This window comes from Amblyraja radiata, chromosome 9 (assembly GCF_010909765.2).
Source record: "Amblyraja radiata isolate CabotCenter1 chromosome 9, sAmbRad1.1.pri, whole genome shotgun sequence".
In the NCBI taxonomy this organism is placed as follows: domain Eukaryota; kingdom Metazoa; phylum Chordata; class Chondrichthyes; order Rajiformes; family Rajidae; genus Amblyraja; species Amblyraja radiata.
In genome coordinates this window covers 5053440-5078054 of record NC_045964.1, presented here as the reverse complement: position 1 = coordinate 5078054, position 24615 = coordinate 5053440, and the positions used below count along the sequence as shown (strand labels likewise).

The following is a 24615-nucleotide window of genomic DNA, read 5'->3' as shown; positions in this document are numbered from 1 at the left end:
TAGTGTTCAAGAAGGAACTGCAGATGCTGGAAAATCGAAGGTACACAAAAAAGCTGGAGAAACTCAGCGGGTGCAGCAGCATCTATGGAGCTAAGGTAAATAGGCAACGTTTCGGGCCAAAACCCTTCTTCGGACTGATGGGGGGTGGCGGGGAGAAGGAAAAAGGAGGAGGAGGAGCCCGAGGGCTGAGGAAGGGGAGGAGACAGCAAGGGCTAACAAAATTGGGAGAATTCAATGTTCATGCCCGCAGGATGCAGACTCCCCAAGCGGAATATGAGGTGCTGTTCCTCCAATTTCCAGTGTTGCTCGCTCTGGCCATGGAGGAGACCCAGGACAGAGAGGTCGGATGGGGAATGAGAGGGGGAGTTGAAGTGTTGAGCCACCGGGAGGTCAGGTTGGTTATTGCGGATCGCCCAACCTCCGCTTGGTCTCACCGATGTAGATCAGCTGACATCTAGAGCAGCGGATGCAATAGATGAGGTTGGAGGAGATGCAGGTGAACCTCTGTCGCACCTGGAACGACTGCTTGGGTCCTTGAATGGAGTCGAGGGGGGAGGTGAAGGGACAAGTGTTGCATCTCTTGCGGTTGCAACGGAAAGTGCCCGGGGAGGGGGTGGTATGGGAGGGAAGGGAAGAATTGGCAACGGAGTTATGGAGGGAGCGGTTTTTGCGGAAGGCAGATATGGGGGGAGATGGGAAGATGTGGCGAGTGGTGGGGTCACGTTGGAGGTGGCGAAATTGACGGAGGATTACTTGTTGTATGTGACGGCTAGTGGGGTGAAAGGTGAGGCATACTGGGCTGGTATAATTTGCCTGCATTTGACCCATATCCCTTAAACCATTCGGTCTGGTTTAGTTAATTGTCACATGTACCGAGCTACGGTGAAAAGATTTTGTTGCGTGCTAACCAGTCAGCGGAAAGACAACACATGATTACAATCGAGCCGTTCACAGTGTATAAGGGAATAACGTTTAGTACAAGGTAAAGCCAGCAAAGTCCGATCAAGTCTGAGTGCCACCAATGAAGTAGATAGTAGTTCAGCACTGCTCTCTGCTTGTGGTAGGATGATTCCGTTGCCTGATAACAGCTGGGAAGAAACTGTCTCTGAATCTAGAGGTGTGCGTTTTCTATCCAAATATTGGTCCAAATGTCCTTTAAAAGTCACAATTGTATCTTCTTCTACAACTTCCTCTGGCAGCTCGATCCAGATTTTTTTTAAACTACCCTCTCAGTGAAGAGGTTGCCTTTTAAATCTCTCCCCTCTTAACTTAAGTCTGTGCCCTCTAGTTTTAGAATCCTCTACCCTGAGAAAAGGACTATGAGCGTTCACTTTATGCATGTCCTGTACTAGATCAAGTTAAAATGAGGCTACGTTTATAGACCACGGTCCACAGTATAGATACAAGATAAAGAGAATAATGTTTAGTGCAAGATAAAGTCCGGTAAAGTCCGATTAAAGATAGTCCGAGGATCTATAAATTATACGTGTCTGAAGAAGGGTCTCGACCCGAAACATCAACATCATTCCGCTATCCCGCTGAGTTACTCCAGCATTTTGTGTCTACATTTATCGACAATTGTTCTCAACAATATTAATATTTCAACATCTCTTTGCTTTGATTTTATAACCAATCAACTTTCAATTTAATAAATAACTAAAAATGTAATTAAATGTGGCGTAGCGGTAGAGCTACTGCCTTACAGCACCAGAGACCCGGGTTCGATCCTGACTACAGGTGCTGTCTGTACGGAGTTTGTACGTTCTCCCCGAGGGTTTTCTCCAAGATCTTCGGTTTCCTCCCACAATCCAAAGACATTACAGGTTTGTAGGTAAATTAGCTTGGTATAAATGTAAATTGTCCCTAGTGGGTGTAGGATAGTGTTAATGTGCGGGGATCGCTGGTCGGTGCGGACTTAAGATTGTTAAGGGCTTGGAAACGCTAGAGGCAGGAAACATGTTCCCGATGTTGGGGGAGTCCAGAACCAGGGGCCACAGTTTAAGAATAAGGGGTAAGCCATTTAGAACGGAGACGAGGAAACACTTTTTCTCACAGAGACTGGTGAGTCTGTGGAATTCTCTGCCTCAGAGGGTGGTGGAGGCTATCATGAGAGAGCTAGATAGGGCTCTTAAAAGGTAGTGGAGTCAGGGGATATGGGGAGAAGGCAGGAACAGGGTACTGATTGGGGATGATCAGCCATGATCACAGTGAATGGCGGTGCTGGCTCGAAGGGCCGAATGGCCTACTCCTGCACCTATTGTCTATTGTCTCGGTGGGTCGAAGGGCTTGTTTCCACACTGTATCTCCAAATTATTCTTTTTTTAAACTAAATAAAGTCCAATCTGATTAAAGAAAGGTTGGGATGCAACCTTGTCGTGGTCGGGGAGCTTGTGTGTCTCAGTGACCCCTAGAGCTATGCCAGATTGAGATTCGTCTCCTGTTAGGGTCTCCCGTGCTGGACGGGTCGAAGGGTAGAGGCGAGACGAAGAGCGATGCACTGGTCCTCCAGGTTGGAGGTTGAGCACTGGGCTAACAACCCTGTCTCGTAAAACACATATGTTACGGAAACAGCAACTGAAGGAGTCAACACTACTGGGTGGAGGACCTTTGTGGCTGCCCTACATGCCAGGAGGCATTATAGGCAGTAAGTAAGTAAGTAGTGGTCCTGTCCCACGGTACGAGTTCATTCCAAGAGTTCTCCCGAGTTTGCCCTGATTCGAACTCGGAGATTTACGGTAATGGCCACTCGTCGGTACTCGGGGCTCTCGTGGACATTTTTCATCATGTTGAAAAATCTTCACGAGTCTTCCCGTGCTTACCTGCCATTAGCGAGTCTTCCCGAGTACCTGCCGTTAGCGTTACGAGCCGCTAAGAGACGTCCCCGAGCTCCGACGTACCCGCTACGTTCATTCTCCGTGCTTACCACGAGTTTGATTTTTTTTTTAAACTCGGGAGAGCTCTTGGAATGAACTCGTACAGTGGGACAGGGCTATAAGTGATTAAAGATAATCTGAGGGTCTCCAATGAGGTAGATGGGTGGTCAGTACCACTCTCGAGTTGGTGATAGGATGGTGCAGTCGCCTGATAACAACTGGGAAGAAGCTGCCTTTTAATGTAATATCCTTTAATGCGTAGCTACGAGCAACAAAATGGCGGAACTCCAACAAACGCTGGATCTCTTGCCCCAGCCTGAAGGCTCGTTACCTTCATCACCGTCTTCCGCATCGCTCTTGCACTCCAGTTCTTCCGACAAAGAAGGTTGTATCAACTGCTGCAGGCGTTTCCCCGGTGCCTGGTCTGCCTGTAATTGTGACTGCAACTCGTCCACCCGGTCCTGGAGCTCCTGCATTGAGCACACAATGTAAAGTAAGTAAGTAAGTAAGTTTATTGGCCAAGTATTCACATACAAGGAATTTGCCTTGGTGCTCCGCCCACAAGTAACAACATGACATACAGTGAGTTACGAATGACTCAGAAAACACTAAACATTAATAATAATAAAACATTAATGATAAAACACCATTGATCAAGCATGTGAACCAACAAAATACCAGATCAAAGGGAGGCTACAGATTTTTGGCTGTTGAGTAGAGCAACTACTCGTGGATAAAAACAGTTTTTATGTCTGGCTGTGGCAGCTTTGACAGTCCGGAGTCGCCTTCCAGAGGGAAGTGATTCAAAGAGTTTGTGGCCAGGGTGAGAGGGGTCAGAGATGATCTTGCCCGCTCGCTTCCTGGCCCTTGCAGTGTACAGTTCATCAATGGAGGGAAGGTTGTAGCCAATAACCTTCTCAGCTGATCGGACGATTCGCTGCAGCCTCCAGGTGTCGTGCTTGGTGGCTGAGCCAAACCAGACCATGATGGAGAAGGTGAGGACAGACTCTACGATGGCCGTGTAGAATTGGACCATCATTGCCTGTGGCAGATTGTGCTTCCTCAGCTGCCGTAGGAAGTACATCCTCTGTTGTGCCTTTTTGACTGTGGAGTCGATGGTAGCCCCCCACTTAAGGTCCTTGGAGATGATGGTACAGACTGAGACTCGCCGCTCGCGGATCGGTGACGGACTCACGCAAAACGCACAGCGCTGGCGGGACAGGCAGCGGCTGTGGAGGAAACGCTCAGACGGCCTGCCAGGTCGAGACCCTCCTTCAGTCTGGGGGGGGTGGGGGGGCGGGGGGGGAAGCTGGGATTGAGAGGTGGAGGGAAACAAAGACCAGCAGGTGATACGTGGAGGAAGGAACTGCAGACGCTGGTTTACACTGAAGACAGACACAAACAGCTGGAGTTATTCAGCGGGTCAGGCAGCATCTCTGGAGAGAAGGACAAGTTGACATTTCAGGGTCACAATTGAAGAAGGGTCTCGACCCGGAACGTCACCCATTCCTTCTCTCCATAGATACTGCCTGACCCTCTGAGTTCCTCCAGCAGTGTCCTTACGGGCAGGTTAAGATGCAGGGTAACAGATCAGACCCTGGTCTATGATCCCATCCCAGGGACTGCATCCAAGACATGGCTGCATTCCTAAAGCGCCCGTTTTCCCCCCCCCATGGCCGCGCGACATCCGTGCGCAAAGTCTGGCCTTCCAACCTCCCAATGACCCTTAAGGATCCGTTCCGTACAGGCCAAGGGAAGCCTGCCCCCCCATGGGCCACGTCGAGGACTCTGCTCACTCCCTGGCTCCTACTGACGGGGGCGGGCCGGCAACATTCCCCTGACAAATGCGTTCGCCGCCGGGGAAGGGATTCGGCCCCTTCTCGTGAAACGTCAGCGGGGATCTTGAACAGAACGTGAAATGGTGCCGGAGCAGGGCTCCGACCAGCAAACTTTACATGCTATGCCTTCACCGCTCCATTGCGAGCCTTGCTGCCCAATCAAACAGGGCATTGCAGAGACGCCGGAGGGCGATGATAGAACCAGGACGCAGCAGTCAACAACCGACAGTCCCTCGTTATAGAATCTTATAGAAACATATAAAATTCTTAAGGGATTGGACAGGCTAGATGCAGGAAAAATGTTCCCGATGTTGGGGGAGTCCAGAACCAGGGGTCAGTTTAAGAATAAGGGGTATACCATTTAGAAATGAGATAAGGAAAAACTTTTTACCCAGAGTTGAAAATCTGTAGAATTCTCTGCCACAGAAGGCAGTGGAGGCCAATTCACTGGATGTTTTCAAGAGAGTTAGATTTAGCTCTTAGGGCTAAAGGAATCAAGGGATATGGGGAAAAAGCAGGAACGGGGTACTGATTTTGGATGATCGGCCATGATCATATTGAATGGCGGTGCTGGCTCGAAGGGCCGAATGGCCTACCCCTGCACCTATTTTTTAATGTTTCTATGTTAGCTAGGCGAGAACGAGAAGCTGGTGCGACTTGGGTGGGGGACCAATGGAGTGCGAGGGAATGCAGGGGTTATTTGAAGTTAGAGAAATCAACATTATACCACTTGGCTGTAAGCTGCCCAAGCAAAATAGGAAATGCTTTTCATTTTGCATTTGTTGAAACGGGGCCATTGTTGAGTCCTATTACCCTAGCTCCAACGTTGTCTTGTTGAGTCTCATTGTTTGTAATCCATTTTCACCTAGCCTGCAGCTAATAATGGCCTGTTTTGTTTATCATCGTTCCTTCTTTGCATATCTTTAATTCATTTGTTCCATATCTCTCTACATCACCGTCTATATCTCTCGTTTCCCTTTCCCCTGACTCTCAGTCTGAAGAAGGGTCTCGACCCGAAACGTCACCCATTCCTTCTCTCCAGAGCTGCTTTTCCCTGCCACAGAGGGCAGTGGAGGCCAAGTCACTGGATGGATTTAAGAGAGAGTTAGATAGAGCTCTAGGGGCTAGTGGAATCAAGGGATATGGGAAGAAGGCAGGCACGGGTTCTGAATGGTAGTGCAGGCTCGAAGGGCCGAATGGCCTCCTCCTGCACTTATTTTCTATGTTTCTATGCTGCCTTCCCCGCTGAGTTACTCCAGCATTTTGTGTCTATCTTCGGTGTAAAGGAGCATCTGCAGTTCCTTCCCACACTATCTTTCCCAGGTGTGTTTGGGCACAGTTTGCAGCCCACTGTTTCACAGCCAGTACAATCCCCACATTACTGACCCTGAGCTGCTGTTCATAGACCTCTCGCAGCCGTGACAACCTCTCCTCCTGCAGGAAGAACTGGCCTCCCGTCGGGTCCATGTCGCCAAACTGTGGGACAACAAAGGCAACACCTTATCTTAATATCACAACGTTAAATAGAAATCTATTTATTTGTCCATGCGCACAACTTTCACCGAGTCATAGAGAACGACTACGACTAGGAAACAGGCCCTTCGGCCCAACGTCCATGCCGCCCAACATGCTGCAACTACACTAGTCCCGCGTTTGGCCCAGATCCCTCTAAACCAAGAATTCCCAACCTGGGGTATATTTACCCCCAGAGGGTACATTTGCTGATTGTGGATTTGTATATATATTTCTTTCATTGACTGTGACTGTGTTTGGTTCTGGTCTACCGGTATCTGTTCATCATTAGTTGATCATAAATAACTGAAGTAACATTGTTATGTGGCTATTAAAGTTAGCCAGGGGTCAACGGGACGAAATGTGTTGTGAACCCCCTGCTCTAAACCCCATTCTCACTGTCCATGTACCTGCCCAGAAAGAATAAAGTTGAATGTAGTACGAACTGAGGGGAGAAACCAAGAGGATAAAAGGCTCTGTCATTGACTGCCATTCATCCCTCTCCCACCCCCCTCCTCCTTGCCCCGCCCCTCCCCTCCCCTCCCCCCTCTCCCCCCCCACCTCCACCCTCTCCTCCTCCCCCCTACCCACCAGCCCCCACCCCCCCCTTCCCCCACCCCACCCACCCTCCCCCCCCCCACCCACCCCCACCCCTCCCTCCCCCCGCAACCCACCCCTCCCCGATCACCACCCCTCCCCCGCCACTCCTCTCACGCCTCGCCTCCTCCCCCCCCCCCCATACATTGTGGGCCGAAGGGCCTGTTCCCCTGTGCGCTACCGTTCTATGTAAACCATATTAAACTTCTGGCAAGTTGCAAAGGAGGAGGGAGGGAGGGGGGGGGGGGGGGGGGATGAGGGGAGGGGGGGGGGGGGCGGATTCGGGCAAATCTCAGCGGCCGACTACCTTCTCTTTTAAAACCGCCTCCAGGTTGCTCTGCAGCTTCTTTGCAAGTCTCTCGGAGTCAAACAACCTCTCGGAGTTTTCCAGAAGCTCCTTCTCCAGCCGACAGTTTTCCTTGGAGACAAGAAGAGCCGGGTGAACAACTCCGAGTTTTTTAGTGATGTCCAAACACACACTTCGGCAAAGAACACTTTAACGCAAGGGTGAACGATACAGGGCCAGACATTGGCTTGAGATATTGCGTATTTACATTCAATACTTGATCATTGAGAAAAGCAGGGAGTTGAGGGATTACTACGGTAACCCCTGATTTATGTGGTCGGGGATTTATTGATTCAGGAACTTTATTGATTGAATGGGATTGATTGAAAGATAAGAATGTGTGCGCTCTCCCTGTGATCGACCTCATGCGTTTCCTCTCACGCTCCAAAGACGTGCAGGTTTGTAGGTTAACTGGCTTTGTTGAAAATTGTAAATTGCCCCGAGTGTGACAATAAACAATAGACAATAGGTACAGGAGGAGGCCATTCGGCCCTTCAAACCAGTACTGCCATTCATTGTGATAATGGCTGATCATCCACGATCAGTACCCAGTTCCTGCCTTCTCCCCATATCCCTTGACTCTGCTATCTTTAAGAACTCTATCTAACTCTCTCTTGAAAGCATCCGGAGAATTGGCCTCCACCGCCCTCTGAGGCAGAGATCGCTGGTCAGCATCTCTCTAACGTCTCTCAATCTCTAACGTCTGCAGATACGGCATGCTGACTGGATTGGGGGGGGATACGCTACAAGGAGAAGTGAGATAGTCTTGTGTAGGAAGTAACTGCAGACGCTGGTTTACACCGAAGATAGACATAAAAAGCTGGAGTAACTCAGCGGGACAGACAGCATCTCTGGAGCGAGGGAATGGGTGACGTTTCGGTTCGAGACCCTTCTTCAAAACATGAAGGTGAAAGATAGACAAAAGAGCTGGAGAAACTCAGCGGGTGCAGCAGCATCTATGGAGCGAAGGAAATAGGCAACGTTTCGGGTAACGAGACCCTTCTTCGGACCCTGAAGGTGGAAGATCCTGAAGAAGGGCCTGTCCCGTGGAGTTACTGCCAACATGTTGTGCCTGAGTGGGACAGACTCGGGTGCGTTTGGAAGGCACACGGTGGCCATTTTGTCACCTTCACGGCCAGTGCCAGCCGGTCGCGGAGGAACCCTTCGTCTGCCTTCACTTTCTCCATCTCCTTCTCGAGCTGCAGCCTCTGCAGGCTAGTCCGCTGCAGGAGCTGCTCACTCTCCCTCGCCACGTCCGTCTTCAGGGCACACAGCCGCTTCTGGTGCTCCTGCTCCACCTTACTGAACAAACAACAAGGACACAGATAAAGGCTCGCCGTCTGGGGGCCTTCACACATTTCACAAATACACAAATAAGAATGAAGGGGGAGGCCAATTAGAACTGAGATGAGGAAAAAACTCTTTCACCCAGAGAGTTGTGAATCTGTGGAATTCTCGGGACGACAGATGGCACAATGGGCTAAGTGTTCGGCTGGCAACCGGAAGGTAGCCGGTTCGAATCCCGCTTGGAGTGCATACTGTCGTTGTGTCCTTGGGCAAGACACTTCACCCACCTTTGCCTGTGTGTGAATGTGTGTGAGTGATTGGTGGTGGTCGGAGGGGCCGTAGGCGCAGATTGGCAGCCACGCTTCCGTCAGTCTGCCCCAGGGCAGCTGTGGCTACAGAAGTAGCTTACCACCACCGAGTGTGACTGAGGAGTGAATGAATAATGCGATGTAAAGCGCCTTGAGTATTAGAAAGGCGCTATATAAATCCCATCCATTATTATTATTATTATTATTATTACAGAAGGCAGTGGAGGCCGATTCTCCAGATGGTTTCAAGAGAGAGCTAGACAGAGCTCTTAAAGATAGCGGAGTCAAGGGCTCCAGGTTTCATAGACTAACATAACCAGGAAACATCTTTAAAGTGGATTTAAAAAAAAACTAAAATGGCCATAAATGAAAGGGTGCAAGATATATTTGGTTAGAAAGTTGGACAGGTACAAGGACAGGACAGGTAGAAAACATAGACAATAGGTGCAGGAGGAGGCCATTCGGCCCTTCGAAGCCAGCACCGCCATTCATTGTGATCATGGCTGATCGTCCCCAATCAATTACCCGTGCCTGCCTTCTCCCCATATTCCTTGATTCCACTAGCCCCTAGAGCTCTATCTAACTCTCTCTTAAATCCATCCAGTGACTTGGCCTCCACTGCCCTCTGTGGCAGGGAATTCCACAAATTCACAACTCTCTGGGTGAAAACGTTTTTCCTCGCCTCAGTCTTAAACGGCCTCCCCTTTATTCTAAGACTGTGGACTCGCCCAACATGGGGAACATTTTTCCTATAGAAACATAGAAATTAGGTGCAGGAGGAGTCCATTCGTCCCTTTTGGGGGGGGGCGGGGGGGGTTATGGCCAAACATGGGCCGGTGGGACTAGTGTAGATGGCAACGCTGAAGGTAGTAAAGATGAGGGAGTGGGGGCCTGGGGAACAGAAGTCATTGAAGAGACAAAGGGGGGGGGGGGGGGGTGAGGTGTCTTAGACACAGGCAGTAGTAAAGATGAGGGAGTGGCTGTCTGAAGAAGGGTCTCATTCACATTCCTTCTCTCCAGAGATGATGCCGGTCCCGCTGAGTATTTGTGTCTATCTTGAGTGTAGATGGGACATGTTGGTGGGTGTGGGGAGGTTGGGCCGAGGGGCCTGTTTCCGTGCTGTGTGACTCTGTGGCGATGCAGGTATGTTGGTGTGGGTGATTTTTGGCGGGCAGGCGGGCGTGTGGTTGCCGGGGAGGTGTGGAGTGGTACCGGAGGTTGCATTCGTTGAGGTGTTCTATCGTAGCGTGCCGGTCATCCACCTCGGAAGCCATCAGATGTTTCAGTTTCTCCGCCTTCTCCAAGTCACTTCGAAGCTTCTCTTTTTCCCTTAAAACCTGATCAACACATTCCCTGGAGAAAAAAAAACCAGAATTGACGTCTGTTTACCAAAGCACGCTTTGACCCACTGAATTTTGACACAAGAAGCATTTTACAGAAAGAAAATCATGATTTTAATCTCAACAGAGGGTCTGAGCTGTAGGGAGAGGTTGGGCAGGTTGGGTCTCTATTCCATGGAGCGCAGGAGGATGAGGGTTGATCTTATAGAGGTGTATTATAACATCATGAGGGGAATAGGACGGACGAAGGCACAGAGTCTCAGGTACATCGTTCCCTGAAGGTCGAGTCACAGGTAGATGAGGTGGTTAAATAGACTTTTGGGACATTGGCCTTCATCAGTCAGAGTATTGAACAGGGGCCTCCAAACTTTTCAACAATAGGTGCAGGAGTAGGCCATTCAGCCCTTCGAGCCAGCACCGCCATTCAATGTGATCATAGAAACATAGAAACATAGAAATTAGGTGCAGGAGTAGGCCATTCGGCCCTTCGAGCCTACACCGCCATTCAATATGATCATGGCTGATCATCCAACTCAGTATCCCGTACCTGCCTTCTCTCCATACCCTCTGATCCCCTTAGCCACAAGGGCCACATCTAACTCCCTCTTAAATATAGCCAATGAACTGGCCTCGACTACCCTCTGTGGCAGAGAGTTCCAGAGATTCACCACTCTCTGTGTGAAAAAAGTTCTTCTCATCTCAGTTTTAAAGGATTTCCCCCTTATCCTTAAGCTGTGACCCCTTGTCCTGGACTTCCCCAACATTGGGAGCAATCTTCCTGCATCTAGCCTGTCCAACCCCTTAAGAATTTTGTAAGTTTCTATAAGATCCCCTCTCAATCTCCTAAATTCTAGAGAGTATAAACCAAGTCTATCCAGTCTTTCTTCATAAGACAGTCCTGACATCCCAGGAATCAGTCTGGTGAACCTTCTCTGCACTCCCTCTATGGCAATAATGTCCTTCCTCAGATTTGGAGACCAAAAATGTACGCAATACTCCAGGTGTGGTCTCACCAAGACCCTGTACAACTGCAGTAGAACCTCCCTGCTCCTATACTCAAATCCTTTTGCTATGAAAGCTAACATACCATTCGCTTTCTTCACTGCCTGCTGCACCTGCATGCCTACTTTCAATGACTGGTGTACCATGACACCCAGGTCTCGCTGCATCTCCCCTTTTCCTAGTCGGCCACCATTTAGATAATAGTCTGCTTTCCTGTTTTTGCTGATCATCCACAATCAGTACCCCGTTCCTGCTTTCTCCCCATATCCCCTGACTCCGCTATCAATAAGATATCCTCTCATCCTTCTAAACTCCAGAGTGTACAAGCCCAGCTGCTCCATTCTCTCAGCATATGACAGTCCCGCCATCCCGGGAATTAACCTTGTAAACCTACGCTGCACTCCCTCAATAGCAAGAATGTCCTTCCTCAAATTAGGGGACCAAAACTGTACACAATACTCCAGGTGTGGTCTCACTAGGGCTCTGTACAACTGCAGAAGGAAAGAAATGTCAGTTTTGCTGTACGGGCTCGATCTTGGAGGGAATATTCCCGTTCCGTTGCACAAACAGGGATAGTGGATAGACAAGGCAGCCGATAGCGTCTGCAGGCTTGGGATGGACTTAGGTCACTCGCGTTTTCTCTGAATCGGAGATTGAGACGTCGAGAAAGCAAAGGGAAGAGTCGAGGCTCGAGCAGAGGAAAGTGGGAACTGGTTGGAAGCTGGCAGTGAGGGGGTTGAAGCGTTAAGGCGGTGAACGAGAGCAGGAAGCAGCACCGATACAGACATGATGCACCTGAGAGAGAGGTGAGCGAAAGGTCTGGCGGCGACTGAAACAAGGAATGATCTAGGTATTCTACAGGGAGAGAGACAGAGCCTGAACACAACGGGCTCCCATCTAGAACCGGGAAGAATGGGTTTGAACCCATTCTTCCAAAGATCTGATCCGAAGAAAACAAATCTGTTGTGTGGAGAGCAAATGCTGCAAAAATGCTACAAATTATCTGAGTCGCCGGGCTTTAGGACCCGGGGGAGCCCTGAGCTTGCTGTGGGCCGAATAAAATCTCAAGGTGGGCCGGATGTGGCCCGCGGGCCATAGTTTGGAGACCCCTGGTATTGTGCATAGACGTTGGGAGATCATGTTGCAGTTGTATAAGACGTTGGTGGGGCTACATTTAGAATATTGTGTACAGTTCTGGGCACCATGTTATAGGAAAGATATTGTCAAACTTGAAATGGTACAGAGAAGATTTACGAGGATGTTGCCAGGACTAGAGGATGTGAGTTATAGGGAGAGGTTGAGTAGGCTGGGTCTCTATTCCATGGAGCTCAGGAGGATGAGAGGTGATCTTATAGAGGTGTATAATAACATCATGAGGGGAATAGATCGGGTCGATGCACAGTCTTTTATCCCAGAGTAGGGGAATCGAGGATCAGAGGACACAGGTTTACGATGAAAGAAGAAAGATTTAAGAGGGACTTTGGGGATTTTTTTTCACTCAGAGGGTGGTCGGTATCTGGAACAAGATGCTGGAGGAAGCTATAGAAGTGGGAAACATTTTAAAGACATATGGACAGGTACATAGTGCCCTCCATAATGTTTGGGACAAAGACCCATCATTTATTTATTTGCCTCTGTACACCACAATTTGAGATTTGTAATAGAAAAAAAATCACATGTGGTTAAAGTGCACATTGTCAGATTTTAATAAAGGCCATTTTTATACATTTTGGTTTCACCATGTAGAAATTACAGCTGTGTTTATACATAGTCCCCCCATTTCAGGGCACCATAATGTTTGGGACACATGGCTTCACAGGTGTTTGTAATTGCTCAGGTGTGTTTAATTGCCTCCTTAATGCAGGTATAAGAGAGCTCTCAGCACCTAGTCTTTCCTCCAGTCTTTCCATCACCTTTGGAAACCTTTATTGCAGTTTATCAACATGAGGACCAAAGTTGTGCCAATGAAAATCAAAGAAGCCATTATGAGACTGAGAAACAAGAATAAAACTGTTAGAGACATCAGCCAAACCTCAGGCTTACCAAAATCAACTGTTTGGAACATCATTAAGAAGAAAGAGAGCACTGGTGAGCTTACTAATCACAAAGGGGCTGGCAGGCCAAGGAAGACCTCCACAGCTGATGACAGAATTCTCTCTATAATAAAGGAAAATCCCCAAACACCTGTCTAACAGATCAGAAACACTCTTCAGGAGTCAGGTGTGGATTTGTCAATGACCATTGTCCGCAGAAGACTTCTTGAACAGAAATACAGAGGCTACACTGCAAGATGCAAACCACTGGTTAGCCGCAAAAATAGATGGCCAGGTTACAATTTGCCAAGATGTACTTAAAAGAGCAACCACAGTTCTGGAAAAAGGTCTTGTGGACAGATGAGATGAAGATTAACTTATATCAGAGTGATGGCAAGAGCAAAGTATGGAGGAGAGAAGGAACTGCCCAAGATCCAAAGCATACCACCTCATCTGTGAAACACGGTGGCAGGGGTGTTATGGCCTGGGCATGTATGGCTGCTGAAGGTACTGGCTCACTTATCTTTATTGATGATACAACTGCTGATGGTAGTAGCATAATGAATTCTGAAGTGTATAGACACATCCTATCTGCTCAAGTTCAAACAAATGCCTCAAAACTCATTGGCCGGCGGTTCATTCTACAGCAAGACATTGATCCCAAACATACTGCTGAAGCAACAAAGTTTTTCAAAGCTAAAAAATGGTAAAGTCTTGAGTGACCAAGTCAATCACCTGATCTGAACTCAATTGAGCATGCCTTTTATATGCTGAAGAGAAAACTGAAGGGGACTAGCCCCCAAAACAAGCATATGCTAAAGATGGCTGCAATACAGGCCTGGCAGAGCATCACCAGAGAAGACACCCAGCAACTGGTGATGTCCATGAATCGCAGACTTCAAGCAGTCATTGCATGGAAAGCATATGCAACAAAATACTAAACACGACTACTTTCATTTACATGACATTGCTGTGTCCCAAACATTATGGTGCCCTGAACTATGTATAAACACAGCTGTAATTTCCACATGGTGAAACCAAAATTTATAAAAATGGCCTTTATTAAAATCTGACAATGTGCACTTTAACCACATGTGATTTTTTTCTATTACGAATCTCAAATTGTGGAGTACAGAGGCAAATACATAAATGATGGGTCTTTGTCCCAAACATTATGGATCCCAGTATTGGCAACTTTGTTAGCATAGATAATTTGGGCTGAAGGGCCAGTTTCAGTGCAGTACAGCTGTGACTGTGTAACTGAAGAGGAAACAATCAACTTACATCAAGTGTCTAATCTCATTTTTGAAGGTGGCCAGACCTGCGTGGTGGATGCCGTTCTTTGATACGAGGAGCTCATTCTCCAGAGCCAGGGTTAACTCTGACAGATTCACCTTCCCATAGACGGCAAACTCCAGAGTCTGTAAACAGTGTCAGAACCATCATTGTACACAACACACAATACAATGTATTTGTCACTTGAACCTCATAGAGGCTCAAATGAAATGTTGTTTCTGCAGTCATACACACAAGAAAAAAAGACCCAAGACACAACACAATTTACACAGACATCCATCACAGCGCATCTCCTCCTCGCTGTGATGGAAGGCAAAAAAACTTATCTCTCCCCTGCACTCGCCATTCCCCTCCCGATGTCAGAGTCAAAGTCCCCGGCGGGCGATGGCAATTGTCCCGCGGCCATTAACGCCGCGCCGGGTGATGCAAGGCCGCGCTCCAGGTCTTGTTGTTGGAGCCCCCGGCGGGCTCTAGCAAAGTCCCGCAGCCGTTGAAGCCGCGCCGGGCGATGATGTAAGGCCCCGCTCCAGGCACTCCTCGACCCCGCGACTCGGTCGGTCTCCCAGCAGGGATCCGCGGGCTCCCGGTGTCACTATCCTCCGGACCTGCGGTAAGCCTCCGAATCCCCGGGGTCGGGTCGCAGCAGCGCGCCACCACCGCTCCTCCCGCTCGGAGTAGGTCCGCAGCTCCGCGACTGGAGCCCCAGGGCGTTCCTGCTGGAGGCCGCTCCACGTTGCAGCCCCAATGACAACGGAGACCCGACAGAGAAAAGGTCGGGTTCTCCGTGCAGGGGAAAGATTTTAAAAGTTTCCCCGCCCCCCCCCCCACACACACACATACCCCATCAAAAAAAAATAAAAACTACATTAAAACGGGACAAAAAATAACAAAAAGACAGACGGACTGCAGAGGCAGCTGCGACGTGAGTTGCGCCGCCCACCGGACTGCTACAGGGACTGCTAGACCTCACACGCACACACACGCACGCACACACCCCACACACGCACGCACGCACGCACACGCACACACACACACACACCCCCACACATGCACACAGGCACACACGCACACACACGCACGCACACACCACACACACACCCCACACACACACACACACACACACACACACACACACACACACACCCCCCACACCCCCCATGTGCCACACAGCCGTGCGTGTCTCAGACACAGACAGACGTTCAGCTCCGTCAAGGCCGTACCTTCAGGATCTCCAGACCGTTGTCGATGCCTTCACTCTGCCAGACGTCGAGGATCATCTCGGCCGCGGCGTGTCCCGAGCCGTCGTCCAGCCAGGAGAGGAGGCGCAGGCCGATGGTGCTGGTCAAGGTGGATGGGCAGGCCGTGCGGCGTCCACTCTCATCAAAGGGCTGCCACGGGAACGCAGGGAGAAAACACAACGTGACGTGTGCTGCTTCCAACGCTCACATCCCCAGCAGTCTGCGGAAGCGTTGTGTCCCATTGTCTGTAACTGGTTCTCACTTGGCCCACAGCTAACAATGGCCTGTTTCCTTTATCATCATTACTAGTTTGCATATCTTTCATTCATTTGTTCTATATCTCTCCATATCACCATCTATATCTCTCGTTTCCCTTTCCCCTGACTCTCAGCCTGAAGAAGGGTCTCGACACGAAACGTCACCCATTCCTTCTCTCCGGAGATGCTGCCTGACCTGCTGAGTTACTCCAGCTTTTTGTGACTGCTTTTGACAAAGCTTGGCACAAAATGCTGGAGTAATTCAGCGGGACAGGCAGCATCTCCGGAGAAAAGGAATGGTCGAGACCCTTCCTCAGACCGATGTCAGGGGAGTGTGTGCTACAAAGATAAGGAAGTGTACAGATAAGGAAGTGTAAGGTGTGAAAACAGGGCCAAGGGAATGGAGATCAAAGAAAATGTCGAATGGATCATTGTTAGCTGGGAGAAAATTAAATTTTTAAATGTCTTTATTTATATAGCACATTTTTAGTCAACTTGCATTGACCCCAAAGTGCTTCACATAATTACATTCACACACACAGGCAAAGGTGGGTGAAGTGTCTTGCCCAAGGACACACACAGGCAAAGGTGGGTGAAGTGTCTTGCCCAAGGACACACACAGGCAAAGGTGGGTGAAGTGTCTTGCCCAAGGACACAACGACAGTATGCACTCCAAGCGGGATTCGAACCGGCTACCTTCCGGTTGCCAGCCGAACACTTAGCCCATTGTGCCATCTGTCAAAGGTGACAACGAAGCAAACAGAGATAAAATGTAGCCGGAGGCATCAGGCTGGTCGGCGGTCAATTTACAATCTTACCAAGTCAATTAGCCTACAAACCTGAGCGTCTTTGGAGTGTGGGAGGAAACCGGAGATCCCAGAGAAAACCCACACAGACAATAGACAACAGACAACAGGTGCAGGAGTAGGCCATTCGGCCCTTCGAGCCAGCACCGCCATTCAATGGCTGATCATCCCCACAGGTCACGGGGGGAACGTACAAACTTCGTACAGACAGCATCCGTGGTCAGGATCGAACCCGGGCCGCTGGCGCTGTGAGGCAGCAACTCTACCGCTGTGCCATTGCGATCAATTTTTAAATAAAGCTTAAAGAAGCTTTGGGGCCTAAAATGAGACAGGAGCAGCGTGTTGGAGATGAGATGGTGACAATGTGAGGTCACAGCCTGCAGAACAAGTACCTGCAAGGAATGGTGCCTCTTCAGCTGCCGGTAGGGAGTGGACGCCGAGGAAGGTGCCGGTCTTTTAAAGATGCCGTGAAGGAAGTCCTCGAGTCGCATTAGCCCGTCCTGGTCCAGTTTCTGGAATATGTCATCGAGAAGCTGGATGGAGAAACAAGAAGTAACGTTAGCACTGCGGTACCTGCGGACAGGCGAGAACAGCCGCTTCCAGCATACAGCACCCAGCTCATCTCCAAAGTTCAGTCTGAAGAAGGGTCTCGGCCCAAAATGTCACCCATTCCTTTTCTCCAGAGATGCTGCCTCACCCGCTGAGTTACTCCATCATTTAGTGTCAACTAGCTAATCCTCCATCTCTTTCATTCTCTTAAAATCACAAGTTCCAAGTGCTCAGATATGAAATGAGTGCGAATTAGAATTTACCCTGATAAACAAGGGACACTTTTCCACACAGAGGTGGGTCCATGGAACGAGCTGCTAGAGGAGGTAGCGGAGTCAGGGGATATGGGGAGAAGGCAGGAACGGGGTACTGATTGTGGATGATCAGCCATGATCACAGTGAATGGTGGTGCTGGCTCGAAGGGCTGAATGGCCTACTCCTGCTCCTATTGTCTATAAAACACCAGGTGGCGCCACCAGCAGTGGCTGCCTCGCCAACAGTCTGTCTGTCCTTTCTTCTTTTTGTTATTTTTATTATGTTTAGTATGTGTTAAAAAGTATGTTTTAGTGTTCCTTGGTTTGTTTTATGTGGGGAAGGGGTTGGGGGAAGCTTTTTTTCAGTCTCTTATTTTGATGGAGATGCGATTTTTTTCTGAGTGGTATCTCCGTCCCCACTGCGGCCTAACATCGTGGAGTTGGCGGCATTTCCTGGAGACCGTCCCGGCGCTCCAAGCCGTGGGAGTCTGCGGGACTTTAACATCGCGGAGCTTGCGATCCCTTTGCCGGGGATCGAAGTTCAAACCGCGGGGCCTGTGGACTTTAACATGGTGAAGCCCGCGGTCTCTGGTAGGAAGAGGCCGACTCGGGAGCTCCAGGAGAGAGTTTCAACTGCCCCGACGTGGGAGTTTCGATCACCCCGATGGGGGCTTCGATCATTGGCTGCGGGGGCTTTGATCGCTCCGACTGCGAATATTTTGACTGCCCCGACCGAGAGGAAGAAACATAGAAAATAGGTGCAGGAGGAAGCCATTCGGCCCTTCGAGCCAGCACCGCCATTCATTGTGATCATGGCTGATCGTCCTTAATCAATAACCCGTGCCTGCCTTCTTCCCATATCCCTTGACTCCACTAGCCCCTAGAGCTCTATCTAACTCTCTCTTAAATCCATCCAGTGACTTGGCCTCCACTGCCCTCTGTGGCAGGGAATTCCACAAATTCACAACTCTCTGGGTGAAAAAGTTTTTTCTCACCTCAATCTTAAATGACCTCCCCTTTATTCTAAGACTGTGGCCCCTGGTTCTGGACTCGCCCAAAATTGGGAACATTTTTCCTGCATCTAGCCTGTCCAGTCCTTTTATAATTTTATATGTTTCTATAAGATAGCCCCTCATCCTTCTAAACTCCAGTGAATACAAGCCTAGTCTTTTCAATCTTTCCTCATATGACAGTCCCGCCATCCCAGGGATCAATCTCGTGAACCTACGCTGCACTGCCTCAATCACAAGGATGTCCTTCCTCAAATTAGGAGACCAAAATCCGGTGGCGCTGGTGCTAGCTGCCTCCGCCTTCAGTCTGGTATTTTTTGTTTTTTTTTGTTATGTTTGAAGTGTGTTTTTTGTGGGTTTTTTTTAATGTCTTTTGTGGGGGAAGAGGGGGATACCGTACTTCAGTCGCTTCCTGGAGAGGATGCGACTATTATTCGAGTTGCGTCCTCGCCCCCCCCCCCCCCCCCCAGCGGCCTACCTACTGGATTGGCGCGGCCTTTCCTACCAGGACCGACCAGAGCTCCAGCAGCAGTAGCAGCGGCGCAGCGTTGGATACATCGCGGGGCTGGCGATGCCTTACCGGGGATCACTGTTTCGAGCCCCGGAGTGCTGGGCCTGCTGCACCGACATCGCGGAGCTGTGGTTCCAACGCGGGCGGCGCTGGTCAACAACGCGGAGTCCTGCGACCTGTGGACTCGGGAGCCGCGGACTCCGGTGGGAGGTGGCTGATCTGGAGGTCCGGGCCACTGAGGATGTTCTCCATCGGGGTTCGGCGTCGGCGTTCCATCATCCCGGCGAGAGGCCCTGAGCATCGGGCCGCCCGTAGCGGGGACTGCGGATGCTCGGGAGGCCCCGACCACGGGTGAACATCTGGGAAGATCGGCGGGGAGGCTGGCTGGACTATGGGACCTTCCTCAACTTTGGTGCCACTGTGGGGTCATGTTGTGGTGACACATGTTGTGTCATGGACTGCTGTGTTTGTGCTTTAAATTTTTTTAAATTTATTTATTTATTATTTATTTTATGTTACTTGATTGTAAGGAAAATCCATTTTGTTGTCTCTTATGAGATAATGACAATAAATTGAATCCAATCCAATCCAATCCAATCCAAAACTGTACACAATACTCCAGGTGTGGTCTAATCAGAAGTTTGAACTTTGTTGCCTTCCATCATAGTGAGTAATGGGAATCCACTGTGGTGGATGTTTATGTTAACTTTTATGTGGTTGTGTGTCTTGTTGCTTTGTATGGCTGTACGGTGACTCAAATTTCACTGTACCTTAACTGGTACATGTAGCAATAAATTGACCTTGAAACCTTGAAACCTATTATTACATTTAAAAGGCATTTGGACCGGTACATGGTTTGGAACGGTTTGGAAAGATATGGGCCAAACACGGGCAGATGGGGCTGGTGGATGGTCATCTTGGTCAACATCCACAAAGAGTGTCGGAAGGAACTGCAGGTGCTGGTTTACACCGAAAAAACACAAGACATGCTGGAGTAACTCAGCGGGACCGGCAGCATCTCTGGAGAGAAGGAATGGGTGACGTTTCGGGTCGAGACCCTTTTCTGACTCTTCAGGCTGAAGGGCCTGGGTGCACCAGTCTCAAATAGTGAATATTCTCAAATCATGTGTATGTCCCGGCACCATGCTTGTTAACATTCTCTGCACTCATCCAGGATTGACGGCTTTGTTTGCGCAGAGAGGGAATATCTTTGTGTCGTTGGTGAACGTGCATGTCCCAGAGTAACAGTGCGGTGATCTCCCGATGGATCGGCAATTGTCCACGTCATCTGGCTGCACAGAGCTGCCACCACCACTGGGGGGAGCCAACATCACAAGGTCATTCTCACCGTCACAGAGTCACACAGCACGTAAACAGGCCCCACACACCGACCATCGACACTAGCCCAACCTGCCTGCATTTGGCCCATATCCCTCAAATTCTCCCCCTTCCACATCTTGTGTCCCCCAATTCCTTCTCTCCAGAGATGCTGCCTGTCCCGCTGAGTTACTCCAGCATTTTGTGTCTATCTACCTGTCTACGCGTTTTTTAAATGTTTTTATAGTCCCAGCCTCAATTACCTCTTCCAGCAGCTCGTTCCATACACCCGCCACCCTCTGTGTGAAAAAGTAGTCCCTCAGGTTCCTATTAAATCTTTCCCCTCTCGTCTTAAACATACGCCCTCTGGTTCTGGATTCCCCTACTCTGGGTAAAAGGCTCTGTGCATCGGTCCCAATCTATTCCATTCATGATTCTATACATCTCTACAAGATCACCCCTCAGCCTCAAGCTCTCCAAGGGGTTAAGTCCTAGCCTGCCCAACTTCTCCCTGTTGCCAGGCCCTCGAGTCCTGGCAACAACCTCGTTAAATCTCCATGCGCTCTGTCTGTGCAATTGTATCCACTTGGATAGGCAAGTCAATTTGAAATATGTAGGAAGGAACTGCAGATGCTGGTTTACACCGAAGATAGACACAAAAAGCTGGAGTAACTTAGCGGGACAGGCAGCATCTCTGGAGAGAAGGAATGTGGATGAGCAGCCATGATCACAGTGAATGACCCCATTCCTTCAGGCTCGATGGGCCGAATGGCCTACTCCTGCGTCTCTATTGTCTATTGTGACCCTTCTTCAGTCTGAGCGTCAGGAGAGAGGGAAACTAGAGATAAGGAAGGGTAAGGTGTGAAAAGAACCGATCAAAGGGGACGATGATCAAGGAAATGTAGATGCTTCATTGTTGGCTGAGGGGAAGGTGACAACGAGGCACACAATCAGTAAAATTAACAGGAGGACAGTGAAACTAGTCGGAGAACTAGGGTGGGGGAGGGATGGAGAGAGAGGGAAAGCAAGGGTTACTTGAAGTTAGAGAAGTCCATGTTCATACCGCTGGGGTGTAAGCTACCCAAGCAAAATATGAGGTGCTGTTCTTCTAATTTGCGCTGGGCCTCACTCTGACAATGGAGGAGGCCCAGGACAGAAAGGTCAGTGTGGAAATAGGAGGGGGAGTTAAAGTGTCCAGCAACCGGGAGATCAGGTAGGTTCAGGCGGAGATGTTCGCAAAACGATCGCCCTGTCTGTGCTGGGACAGGTACATGGATTGGAAAGGTTTCGAGGGATATGGACCAAAGGCAGGCAGGTGGGACTAGTGTAGATGGGGTGTGCTGGTCGGCATGGGCAAGTTGGACCGAAGGGCCTGTTTCCGTATTGTATGGCTCTGACCAGGGCGGCACAGTGGCGCAGCGGTAGAGTTGCTGCCTTACAGCGCCGGAGACCCGGGTTCGAGCCCACGCTGTCTGTACGGAGTTTGCACGTTCTCCCCATGACCTGCGTGGGTTTTCTCCGAGACCTTCAGTTCCTCCCACGCTCCAAAGACGTACAGGTTTGTAGCTTAATTGGCTTGGTGAAATGTAGAAATTGTCCCTAGTGTGTTTAGGACAATGTTGGTGTGCAGGGATCGCTGCTCGGTGCGGGCTCGGTGGGCCGAATGGCCTGTTTCCGCGCTGTATTTCTAAACTAAACTAAAGTAAGATTGTATGAAGGAACTGCAGATGCTGGTTTAAACCGAAGATAGACACAAAAATGCTGGAGTAACTCAGCGGGACAGGCAGCATCTCTGGAGAGAAGGAACGGGTGACGTTTTGGGTCGAGACCCTTCTTCAGACTGATGTAAAGTTAAGGACCTGTCCCACTTGGCACGCAAATTACACGACCTCAAATTACGCGGCATCGTGTGGCAGCGCGGGGCCGGTCCCACTTAGAAGCACGGAGGGGTATGTAGTTGTGCGCGACATCGCGCGGGGCTCCGAAATTTTTGTGACGAATGAAATCTTCGCGCGCCAACGGCCTGTCGCGGAACTGACGGCCAAAGTGGGACAGGCCCAAGACCCTGGCACGACGCAACGTCTCCCCTTCAACAGCAGCAGAAGCAGGCAAACGATCGCCGAGCTCGGCCTGGGGCTCACGTCCGTTGCGGTCCGGATCCGCCCCCACTTCTACTCCCAGAGCTGGGCCAAGAAAATTGAAGATAGACACAAAATGCTGGAGTAACTCAACGGGACCGGCAGCATCTCTGGAGAGAAGGAATGGATGACGTTTTGGGTCAAGACCCTTCTTTCAGACTAAAGAAGAGTCTCGACACAAAACATCACCCATTGCTTCTCTCCAGAGATGCTGCCGGTTCCGCTGAGTTACTCCGGCATTTTGTGTCTATCTACAAATGACGTCACGCGCTCCAGACGGCTGAGCGGACACATGATGTCGCGCGGGATCGTCGCGCCTCAGTGCGACCACGAGGTCGCGTAATTTGCATGCCAAGGACACGTAAGTGGGACAGGGGCTTAAGACTGTAAATAAGTGCAAGGTCAGAGCTGGTCACCTGTGCATCGACGTTCTGAAGGCCACACTGGTCACAGATGGAGATCAGTTCGTTGCTGCTCAGGAAGCTGTCCTTGGTGACTCCCAGCTCCTGAAACACCGCCCGCAGCCTCTCCTCCATGCACTGGGGGTCAGCACCACACACAGTCTGGGGGGTCGTCAGTTCGTCGGGGTTCCAGAGTCCCAGCTGACCTGGAATACAGATAGACAACCTTAACATGTGGGATGAGAGGGCATCTCATTGAAACATATAAGATTATTAAGGGTTTGGACAGGCTAGAGGCAGGAAACATGTTCCCGATGTTGGGGGAGTCCAGAACCAGGGGCCACAGTTTAAGAATAAGGAGTAAGCCATTTAGAACGGAGACGAGGAAACACTTTTTCTCACAGAGAGTGGTGAGTCTGTGGAATTCTCTGCCTCAGAGGGCGATGGAGGCCGGTTCTCTGGATACTTTCAAGAGAGAGCTAGATAGGGCTCTTAAAGATAGCGGAGTCAGGGGATATGGGGAGAAGGCAGGAATGATTGGGGATGATCAGCCATGATCACATTGAATGGCGGTGCTGGCTCGAAGGGCCGAATGGCCTACTCCTGCACCTATTTTCTATGTTTCTATATTTCTATGTTAGTGCAAGGTAAAGCCAGCGTATAGGTACATGATAAGGGAATAACGTTTAGTGCAAGGTAAAATCCGATCAAGGATAGTTTGAGGGGGTATAATTCTCAGCGTTGTGGTGCATCAGTTCCATAGACAATGTGCAATGTCCGCAAAGGGGTAGAGGTGAATCGTACGCTACCCTAGCTGATGGAAGGGGCGTTCAGAAGCCTGATAGTGTTGGGGTTATTCTGCCTGACATCACCCTGACGAACCTGCTTGTGGGAGACGTGTGTGTTGGTGGAGTCAGTGTTTGCAGGACAACAGATGAAGCTGCCTCTTACCTTCAGCCTCGTACTCATCCCCGTCAGTCGAGGTCTTCCAGTCCTAAATAGAGAAACCAAACGTGAGTCAAGCAATCCAACCTGTCACTTGCTTAGTTTTTCTTCGTTTTTTAGTTTAGAGATACAGCGCGAAAATAGACCCTTCGGTCCACCGGGTCTGTGCTGCCCAGCGACCCCCACACATTAACACTACCCTACACACACTAGGGACAATTTTTACATTTACACCAAGCCAATTAACCTACAAACCTGTACGTCTTTGGAGTGCGGGAGGAAACCGAAGATCTCTGGGTTTGCCTGGGTTTCAGCAACTAAGTTACAGAGAAAGGTTGAACAAGTTAGGGCTTTATTCTTTGGAGCGCAGAAGGTTAAGAGGGGACTTGATAGAGGTTTTTAAAATGATGAGAGGGATAGACAGAGTTGACGTGGAGAAGCTTTTCCCACTGAGAGTAGGGAAGATTCAAACAAGGGGACATGACTTGAGAATTAAGGGACTGAAGTTTAGGGGTAACATGAGGGGGAACTTCTTTACTCAGAGAGTGGTAGCTGTGTGGAATGAGCTTCCAGTGAAGGTGGTGGAGGCAGGTTCGTTTTTATCATTTAAAAATAAATTGGATAGTTATATGGATGGGAAAGGAATGGAGGGTTATGGTCTGAGCGCAGGTATATGGGACTAGGGGAGAATATGTGTTCGGCACGGACTAGAAGGGTCGAGATGGCCTGTTTCCGTGCTGTAATTGTTATATGGTTA

General features: G+C 49.7%; 1 protein-coding gene across 1 annotated transcript in view; it reads right to left on the bottom strand.

The window, feature by feature from the left end:
* Positions 1-24615, bottom strand: part of nin (ninein) — a 136528-nt gene that overhangs the window by 46373 nt on the left and 65540 nt on the right. Inside the window, exons 5-14 of the mRNA XM_033026554.1 lie at positions 23865-23907; positions 22929-23119; positions 17126-17266; positions 15653-15820; positions 14421-14557; positions 9974-10114; positions 8294-8468; positions 7128-7238; positions 6098-6187; positions 3205-3343 (exon numbers count right to left, since the gene is read on the bottom strand). Of these exons, the coding sequence (XP_032882445.1) occupies positions 3205-3343; positions 6098-6187; positions 7128-7238; positions 8294-8468; positions 9974-10114; positions 14421-14557; positions 15653-15820; positions 17126-17266; positions 22929-23119; positions 23865-23907 (1336 nt within the window). The remainder of the gene's footprint in view (positions 1-3204; positions 3344-6097; positions 6188-7127; positions 7239-8293; positions 8469-9973; positions 10115-14420; positions 14558-15652; positions 15821-17125; positions 17267-22928; positions 23120-23864; positions 23908-24615) is intronic.